Source organism: Rhincodon typus, unplaced genomic scaffold (assembly GCF_021869965.1).
Source record: "Rhincodon typus isolate 14 unplaced genomic scaffold, sRhiTyp1.1 hic_rhity00005539, whole genome shotgun sequence".
Taxonomy (NCBI): Eukaryota; Metazoa; Chordata; class Chondrichthyes; order Orectolobiformes; family Rhincodontidae; genus Rhincodon; species Rhincodon typus.
In genome coordinates, this window is record NW_025971177.1 from 608 (window position 1) to 11,000 (window position 10,393).

At 41.1% G+C, this 10,393-nt stretch overlaps 1 protein-coding gene across 1 annotated transcript; it reads left to right on the top strand.

Annotated features, from left to right (window-relative positions):
- Positions 1 to 3,794: 3,794 nt before the first annotated feature.
- LOC125482072 (sodium-dependent neutral amino acid transporter SLC6A17-like) lies at positions 3,795 to 9,425 on the top strand (the record flags this gene model as incomplete). The annotated part of the gene is made up of 3 exons (XM_048594049.1): positions 3,795 to 3,987; positions 7,271 to 7,463; positions 9,266 to 9,425. Coding segments are annotated over 3 exons (546 nt in total), but the record flags the coding sequence as incomplete, so codon positions are not given.
- Positions 9,426 to 10,393: the final 968 nt, after the last annotated feature.

The following is a 10,393-nucleotide window of genomic DNA, read 5'->3' on the forward strand; positions in this document are numbered from 1 at the left end:
ACACTATGGGTAATTTAGCATGGCCAATCCACCTAACCTACACATCCTGGCACACAATGGATAATTTAGCATGGTCAATCCATCTAACTTGCACGCCTTTGAACTGACATCACTGTCATCGTTAGCATATATGCTTCTGATATTAACCAGGAAAAATAAGGACTTGTGGATTCAGGGGGAATGTTAGCATGGATACAGAATTGATTAACATATGGGAAGCAGAGAGTGGCCGTGAGCAGGGCATTTTTCAGTTGGCAGGCTATGAGCAGGAGTTGCCATGAGCATCAGTGCTGGTGCTCGAGCTACTTTACAATCTATATTAATGACTGAACAGATAGAGTAAATTATATAACAACTGAAAGAACAATGGATGCTGTAAATCAGAAACAAAAACAGAAATTGCTGGAAAAGCTCAGCAGGGTCTGGCAGTTTCTGTGGAGAGAAATCAGTCTTAACCTTTCAGGTTGAGTGACCCTTCCTCAGAACATTTCTATGTTTGTAGATGAAATTGTATCAAGTTTGCTGATGATACAAATCTTGATGGGAAAGACAGTCAGTGTCAAGGATATAGAGCGATTAAGTGGGTGGGGAGCAAAAAAGCAGATGGAGTATGAATATGTAGAACTGTGAATGTTTTTTAAAATGTGTGAAATGTGAACGTGTTCAGAGATTAAAAGGAAGATACAAAGTCACAATGCAAGAACAGGAAGCGAATTCTTGTGGCAAAATGGGAGTATACCTGTCTGTGAGACAGGAGGCATAGGTTCAAGTCCCACCTGCTGTAGAGGTTATAGTCATAGTTGTAGAGTCATACAACAGGGAAACGGATGCTTCGGTCCAACCAGTCCATGCCAAACGTAATCCCAAACTAAACTAATCCTACCTGCCTGCTCCTGGCCATATCCCTAGAAACCTTTCCTATTCATGTACTTTTCCAAATGCCTTTTAAATGTTGTCATTGCATCCACGTCCTCCACTTCCTCAGGAAGTTCATTACACACACGAACCACCCTCTGTGTAAAAAAATTTGCCACCCATGTCTTCTTTAAATCTCTTTCCTCTCACCTTAAAAATGTGTCCCCTGGCCTTGAAATCCTTCATCCTATGGAAAGGACAACTACCATTAATTTTATCTATGCCCCTCTTTATTTTATAAACTTCGGTCAGGTTGCATCTCGGCTCCCTATGCTCCAATGAGAAAATGTGCAATAATATCACTGAGCAAATTGATTTAGAAAATATCTGCAAGCCCAGGAAGAAAAAAATTAGAAAAGCAAATGCCATTTTGGCTTTATTGTAAAGGTACTGGAGTGCAGGAATAATTAATTAAGGTTCTGCTGAAACCAGATCTGCAGTTCTGAGTCTAGTTTTGGTTTACACATTTCAGAAAGAGCATACTCGCATTGGAGATGGTAGGCAAAGGTTTGCTAAATTGGTTCTTGGAATGTCGGGGGTTGTCCTATGAACATGTGAAATTGGAGCAGAGGTGGAGCAGTCAGCCTCTTGAGCCTGCTGTAACATTTAGTAAGATCATACGATCTATAATTCAAATTCATCTAAGAGATCATCGTTCTCTGTACGGATTCTGCCAAACTTTGAGTTTCTGCAGCAATTTCTGTTCCCTTATTTTATTTCGATAAAATCATGACTGATCTGTATTTCGAATTCCCTGATAACCCGTGACTCCTGTCCCTAACAAGAATTTATCCACCTGTCTTAAGAATATTCAATGGCCACACCTTCACTTCCTTCAGAAGCAGTTGGTTGTAAATTTGGACAAGATTGAGATTTTTATTTTCTCACCTTTGTCCTGAAAGGCAACCCCTAATATTAAACAGTACCCACTAGTTCTGGGCTCACCCAAAGGAGGAAACATCCTTTCCATGTCCACCTTGTTATTCAGGATCTGATACCCTTTAATCAGGTTATCCTTTACTTTTCTAAATTCCAGTTGAAAAAGGTAAAATTGCCATAATCTTACCAGACCACAGGCTGTTCTCCCATTAGAGAGAGACAGCTGGTGGCAGTTTAACCTGAGGGTCACTGTGCCTCAGGCAAGGGGAGAGGCTGAGAAGCAGAGTCCTTCATGGTAACTTTAGCCAGTGTGGGAATTGAACTGTCACTGTTGGCCTCACTCTGTATCACAAACCAACTTGCCAGCCATCTGAGCTGATTGACCCACTCCAGTGGAAACAAGCCCAGTCTGTCCAACCTTCCCTCATAAAACAACCCACTCGGTCCAGATAACAATCTGGTGAATGTTCTCCTGAACCAAATCCAATGCATTTGCATCCTTTCCTTAGAGAAGGAGACCAAAACTGCACATAGTATTCGCGATGTGGTTACTCCAATAACCTGGGGAACTAAAGTATAAGATTTCACTTTTAAATATAGTTTTTCTTATAATGAAGGTGAGCTCCCCATTAGGCACTTTGATTAGGTATTGAACCTGCACGTTCACTTTTTATGATTTATGCACCAGAACAGCTTGAACCAAATGCAGCTCAAAATTCATTACCTATCCTATGATGAGAAGCTGAGAAAATGAATTGGTATTCTCTGGAATTCAAAAGAATGAGTGACAATTTCATATACATATATGATATTCTGAGGGGGTTTGATAGGATAGATGCCGAGACACAAGCAGACTCAAAAACATAGGTCACAGTCTCTGGATAAGGCACTGAGATGAGAAATTACTTCATTCGAAGTGTTCTGAAGTTTTGGAATTCTCTACCGCAGAGGCGATGGTTGCTCTATTGTTCAATACATCTAAAGCTGGGATAGAGAGATGTTTTTGATAGATACGGCAGGGAGCCTGGGAGGAAAGAGGAGTTAAACACCAAGACCAGCCATGATCTCATTGAATGGCAGGGTAGACATGATTGGCTGAAGGATTTAGTCCGGCCCTGTTTTTTTTTGTTTTGGGTTGTGTTCTTTGTTAATGGGAGAGTAACTTCTGAGGTTTTATTGTTTGCACTTTCGGAATATGCTCGAAGTATGATATGTTATGAAATTGTTCGAATTGTGATGTGGTTCATGTGTCATAGAGTCATACAGGTCTACAGCACAGAAAATGGCCTTGGGCCCATCGCTTCTGTGTTGGTCCAAAAACAACCACCTAATTATTCAAAGATAGTAGGAACTGCAGATGCTGGAGAATCTGAGATAACAAGGTGTAGAGCTGGATGAACACAGCAGGCCAAGCAGCATCAGAGGAGCAGGAAGGCTGACGTTTTGGGCCTAGACTCTTCTTGTTATCTAAATACATCTTTATTATTATGATGGTTTCTTCCTCTACCACCCTTACTGGCAGTGAATTCCAGATGCTCACTACCCTATGGGTGAAGAAAACTTTCCTCACATCCCTTTTTAATCTTCTGCCCCTTACCTAAAATCTTTGCCCCTGGTCATTGATCCGTCTACCAAAAGGGAAGAATTTCTTTCAGCCTACCCTACCTATGCCGTTCATAATTTATAATAATAATGCCCTTCATAATAAAGCATTGGATTTGGTTCAGGAGAACATTCACCAGACAATTATGTCCCTCCCCCGCCAAGTCTCCTCTGCTCCAAGGAAACCCCAGTCTGTCCAATCTCTGTTCATAACTAAAATCTGAAACTCTTCAGCCCAGGCCACTTTCTCATAAATCTCCACTGTACCCTTTCCAGTGGTTGGATATTGTACTGAGTGTAAGACATCACTGTTCACTGTGCTGGCAGTATCATTGCTGTGTGTTTGACACACAAGATATGGTCTGTACCTTTCATTCTTTTTTTGTTGTTGTTGGCAGAAATTCTGAAAAGATTATTGGATACCTGAATTCCAAAGTTCTGAGCCATGATCTGATTCCACCCCATATCAACTTCTCACATCTGACAGCTTCTGATTATTCTGAGATGTACAGTGTCATAAAGACAGTAAAGGAAAATCATTTCAGTGAACTTGGGCTGGACACATGTCAACTGGAGGATGAGCTGGATAAGGTGAGACATGAATGTCCGTTAGTGGAAATTTGAATCAATGAGTCAATTGTGGATAAATAGTGAGGTAAAGAGGCAGAATTAATCTTTGAAATGAACAGATATTGGTATTTCATTTTGTTGGTTTTAATTTCTTTGATGGGAAATGTTAAGATTATGCGAATTGTACAATTATCTATAGTTTCCACCAATATCGCGAATTCTAATGGAATGTGAAGGGAACTTTTTATCTTTTGTACGTTTATAATTTTAAACAATAGATAATAAAAATAAATTGTTGCAGTTAATTTAAATGGTGGAAGAACTTGCAAATTGAAAATGATAAATTAATTCACCTTGTTTATTTACTGAAGCCAGATTGGCTGTTCAGTTAGTGCTTATAATTTAACAGTCGTCACAGACACTCAGAAATCAAAATTGTGAACAGTCTTAATTTCAACAAGAACAATCAGCTAAATTGTTTCATTGATTAAGTTTCAGTGGATGGAGTGCCACTGTTGTGAAAGAAGTTTGAAAGGTTACCCAAGACCCCATCCAGTATTTTTTTTTTAACTAACCTGTGGAATATGAGCGTCTCTGGCTGAGCCAGCATTTATTGTCAGTCCCCAGTTGCCCTTGAGAAGGTGGTGATGAACTGCCTTCTTGAACCACTATAGTCAACCTGCTATAGGTTGACCCACAATGCCCTTAGGGAGGGAAATCCAGGATTTTGACCCAGTGACAGTGAAGGAATGGCGATGTATTTCCAAGTCAGGACGGTGAGTGGCTTGGAGGGAACTTGGAGGTGGCGGTGTTCCCATGTATCTGTGGCCCTTGTCCTTCTAGATAGAAGTGGTCATGGTTTGGAAGTTGTCTAAGGAGCCTGAATGAATTTCTGAGGTGCATTTTATAGATGATATACACCGCTGCTGCAGAGCGTCGGTGGTAGAGGAAGTGGGTGCTTGTGGATGTAGTGTCAATCAAGTGGGCTCTTGGTCTTGAATGGTGTCAACCTTCTTGAGTGTTATTAGAGCTGCACCCATCCAGGCAAATAGGGAGTATTCGATCACACTCCTGACTTGTGTCTTGTAGGTGGTGGATAGGTTTTAGGGAGTCAGGAGGTGAGTTACTCACCACGATCTTCCTAACCTCTGACCTGCTCTTGTAGCCACTGTGTTTATGTGGTGGGTCCAGCTGAGTTTCTGGTCAATAGTAACCTCCAGGATGTTGATAGTGGGGATTCAGTGATGGTATCAGCATTGAATTTCAAGAGACAGTGGTTAGGATTGTCTCTTATTGGAGATGGTCATAGCCTGGCATTTGTCTGTACAAATGTTACTTGCTACTTGTCAGCCCAAGCCTGGATATTGTCCAGACCTTGTTGCATTTAAACATGGACTGCTTCAGTATCTGAGGAGTCATGAATGGTGCTGAACATTGTGATCATTGGTGAAGATCCCCACTTCTGACCTTATGATAGAGGCAAGGTCACTGATGAAGCAGCTGATGATATTTTGGCCTAGGAAACCAGCCTGAGGAACTCCTGCAGAGACGTCCTCGAGCTGAGACGACTTGTTTCCAACAACCACAACCATCTTCTTTATATGGCAGTAATTCAGCCCTTTTGTCCATGTTTGAACCAAGGCTGTAATGAGGTCAGGAGCTGAGTGGCCCCGGGCGGAACCCAAACTGGGCGTCACTGAGCAGGTTATTGCTGAGCAGGTGCTGCTTGATAGCACTGTTAGTGACACCTTCCATCACTTTACTGATGGTCGAGAGGAGACTGATGGGGCAGTAATTGGTTGGGTTGGCTTTGTCCTGCTTTGCATAGTGGTGATGGTGGGATGATGGAGAGGGAGCAAGGTGACATCGATACCCCAATATTTTAACAGCGGCTATTTCAAAACCACTGCAGAGAGTTCTCTACTGACACAATGTGCAAGGACCTCTGAGCCCATTAATAAAAGATGTTACTCCTCCACATCACATCAGGGCAGAATCCATTCTCTTGCCCCTAGTACTCTCATTTGGATTGAAATTAAACAACAAGGAGTTCTGTTTTTTATCTTTCTCCCTTTGCCAGTCACTAAAGAGAGGAATAGATGTATTTTAGCCTTATTTTTATTTTCAATTCTAACATAAAATTAAATTTTATTAATCAGAAGTCATTACAGGATTTATGAAGCTGGTGAGGCCTCTTCTTAGTCCCTAGCCCAACCCTTCCTGAGCTGTTATTTGTATCCATGACAATTGACTGAGACTAAATCATACTGTTTGCAACTTCGTGTCATATTTAACTCCCAGGATTTGCTTCCAGCCGCATATCTGAGCCATCACTGTGATTGCCTATCGACATCGCCTAACTTTCTACCCAGTATCTACTCACCTGCTACTGGGCTCCTCATTTGTGTCTCTGTTAATTTTAAACTTGACTATTTCAAAACCTTTTTGGCTGATTTGCCATATTTTACCCTCCATAAACGTGAGGTCATTTAAAATTGTGCTGCTGTGTTTTAGCTTGCACCAAGTTGCATTCACCTGACATCCCTGCGCTCACTAAACTGTCCTTTTCCCAAATTATGCTATGGTCCAGTCCCTCCCCAACTCTGTAACTACCTCTAGTCTCTCTTTACTCTGAGATATCTGCATTCCTCCAGTTTTGGTCTGTTCAGTTTCTCTGAGGTCAGGGCTGCTCAGCTCCTGATCTCATAACAGCCTTGATTCCTTTGACTGCCTGCGTCCTAAACTCTGGAATTCTGTCTCTCCACTTCCCTAATCTCTTGCTCCTCCGTTAGGACATTGCTTAAAACCTTCCTTTTTGCAGAAGCCTTTGAACCTCATCCCTACTATCTCCTTGTTCAGCTCATTATTAACACCTTTCATATAATACTCTTGTGAAACACCTATGTGATGTTTTATTACATTCAAAGCAGCATATTCATGCAGGTTGTTGTTAATGGACCTATTTTTAGTCTTAAGAGCTCCAACAAGTTACCAATCTTAAAAATATCAAGAAATAACTTTTAGTATATTTGTAAACCTTTTTTCTAAATGCTGCTAGTTTTGCTGGCTCGTTAAAGATTTTCTATTCAATATCCAAAAGAGTTTGAGTGAGAATGAGGCAAAAATTGTCACTTTGAAAATGAGCATTGTCGGTGCACAACGCACAACGTTGGCAAAGATTTTTAATCCAGTGTTTTATAGATAGCACTCTGATAGCAATGTATCATTTGATACTTGGCTGCAGTTTATTCTGTCATGATTATTCGAATTCTGCCATTAATTTGATCTTTCTGATCTCTTGCAGTCAGTACAGGGCACAGGCCTTGCCTTTATTGCCTTCACAGAGGCAATGACCCATTTCCCAGCCTCCCCTTTCTGGTCTGTGCTCTTCTTCCTGATGCTCATTAACCTGGGATTGGGCAGCATGATGGGAACCATGGAAGGCATCATCTCACCAATTGTTGACACATTTAAAATTCGCAAAGAGTTCTTGACAAGTAAGAGTCTGGTATAAAACTGCTTTGCTTTCTGGGACTTTGTCAATTATCTGCAGGAGCAAAGATTAATTGTCCAGAAATTAGAATTTCAACTGATTCAACTTCTGTTTCAGGCTTATGTTTTGAACTGACTTGCTGGGATCCTTACTAATGATGGTGATGTGCCCATGGTCCGTCTCATCCTCTTCTCAGTCAGAAGTGCTACCAATTGAATCATGACTGGCACAAGAGTAAAGTTCCATCAACACTGTCCCATTAAAATAACACAATAAGAAGTAAGAGCAGGAGTAGGTCATACAGCATGCTTCTATCCACAGTGATATGCTTCACCGTTTGGTATGATCATGGATGATCTTGGGCTTCTCCTCCACTTAACCTCCTACTCCTTGTGTCCTTTATTCCCTGATAAATCAAAACCTGTCTACCTCAGTCTAAAATATAATTAGTGATGGAGCAACCAGAACCCTCTGGTGTACAGGATATTAAAGTTTCACAATCATTTGAGTGAAGAAACTTGCATTGAAACATAGAAGATAGGAGCAGGAATAGGCTGTTCCACACCTCAAGCCTGCTCCATCATTCATTATGATCATGGCTGACCATTAAGCACAATGCCCTATACCCACCCTCCCCATATGTTGATGTCTTTATCCCTAAGAGCTGTATCTTACTCCTCCTTGAAAACACAATATTTTGGCTTCAGCTATTTTCTGTGTAGTGAATTCCACAGGCTCCCCATTCTCTGGGTGAAGTAATTTCTCCTTATCTTCTTCCTAAAAGGTTTACCCTGTATCCTTAAACTACAACCCCTGATTCTGGACTTCCCCACCTATGGGAACATCCTTCCTGCATATGACCTGTCGAGTCCTGTTAAAATTTTAAATTTTCTATGAGGTCCCTCTCCCGTCATTGTTCTAAACCACAGTGAATACTATCCTAGCTTTCTCAATCTCTCCTTATATATCAGTTCTGACATCCCAGGAATCAATTTGGTAAACCTTCACTGTACTTCCTCAACAGCAAGAACATTCTTCCTCCAATAAGGAGACCAAACCTGCACACAATATTCTAGATGTGGCGTCAACAAACTCCTAAATACTTGTAGCAAGATATCCTTGTTCTTGTATTTGAATCCTCTCGCTATGGAGGTCAACATACTGTTTACCTTCTTTACTGCCTGCTGCAGCTGCACATTTACTTTCAGCAACTGGTACGTAAGAACACTCAGGTCTCATTGAACATTCCCCTTCTCAATTTACAATTCAGATAATAATCTGCCTTTTTTTGCTGCCAAAGTAAATAACTTCACACTCATCCACATTACACTGCATCTGTCATGCATTTGCGCACTCACTCAGCCTGTCCAAATCACACTATGACATCTCTGCATCCTCCTCACGGCTCACCCTCCCACCTAGCTTTGTGCCATCTGCAAATGTTGAGATGTTATATTTATTTCTCTCATCTAAATCATGACTATATATTATGAATAGCTGGGGTCCTAGTACTGATCTCTACTGTACCTCACTGGTCACTGCCACATTCACCCCCACCAACATCACCTCTCAATCCATGCAATGGAGTGCTTGAGACTTCATATTACATCTGAGTGGTGGGCTGAGAGAGGTGGCATTAAAATAAAAAACCTTAGTAAATATAGACTTTCACGGGCCTGAACTCTCTACGCTTCTGAAGCTATTTGCAAAAAGTGCTTCTGTTTATGTCAGTTATGCAATGGATATTTGTGATCCATTTTAACTTCTCCTCCTGATGCCTGTGATTAAATTACTCTTTTCCTACAGTTGGCTGCACAATCATCGCTTTTTCAGTTGGACTTATATTCGTTCAACGTTCTGGGAACTATTTTGTCACAATGTTCGATGACTATTCCGCTACATTACCCCTCACAATTGTGGTCATTTTGGAAAATATCTCTGTTTCCTGGATCTATGGGACAAAAAAGTAAGTCTTCTCAAATCCTCAGGTATACATTTCGTGAAGCTGAGAGCAAAGACAAATCCAAAGTTTGTGTCTATCTGTTTGATGCCATAATCCCTATTAAACCCTCACTGTGACTGCTCCAGTCTGCTGGCCATTGCGTAACACTCATATCTGCTTCCTTCAGACCAAGGGAGATAAGAAGGAATCCGCTCAACCCTCCAGCCTGATCCACCACTTTAAGAAAGAATCTCCCTCAGTACATTATTTATGATGCCCAAGATCCCGCATGCTTCTTTCAATATGTCCTGCCACCTTGAAAAATCATGACAGATGCATCCCTGTATACTTTTTAGAACTGGGTCATTACCTCTATGTTGATTCTCCCCAGCCCTTCTGCCAAAATGCATTACCACACACTTCTCTGTATTAAATTTTATCTTCTGGCCTACCTCTGTCCTGTTGCAGTCAATTGTTATCAACTTCACAGTTAACTGCACCTCAAAGTTTGGTGTCATCAGCAAATTGTGAAATTTTACTCTGTGTATCAGAATCTAAGACAGTTATATTCCTGGATGGAAGGTGTTCATGAAAATAAGGAACTGAAGAGAGGGAAGGCAGTATTAATTAAGCAGAATATTGCAGAGCTGAAAAGATAGGTTATCCCAGAGGGGTCAAGGACAGAACCTATTTGGTGAGGACTAAGAAAACCCTTTACTCAGAATAGTTTGTAGACCACCAATCAGTGATGTAGAGAAACAAATTTACAATAACATTGAGATGCAAGAATTATAGAGTGGTTATAATGAGGGTTTTTAATTGTTTAAAAATAGTTTGGGATAGCAGTCATGCAAAGAGTGATGAGGTACAAAGGTTTCTAGGGTCTGTTCAGGACAGTTTTCCGCAGCGGTATGTTACTAATCCAATGAGGAAGGAGGCATTGCTAGACCTGGTTCTTGGGAATGAGGTGCACCAAGTAGATTCAGTGTCAG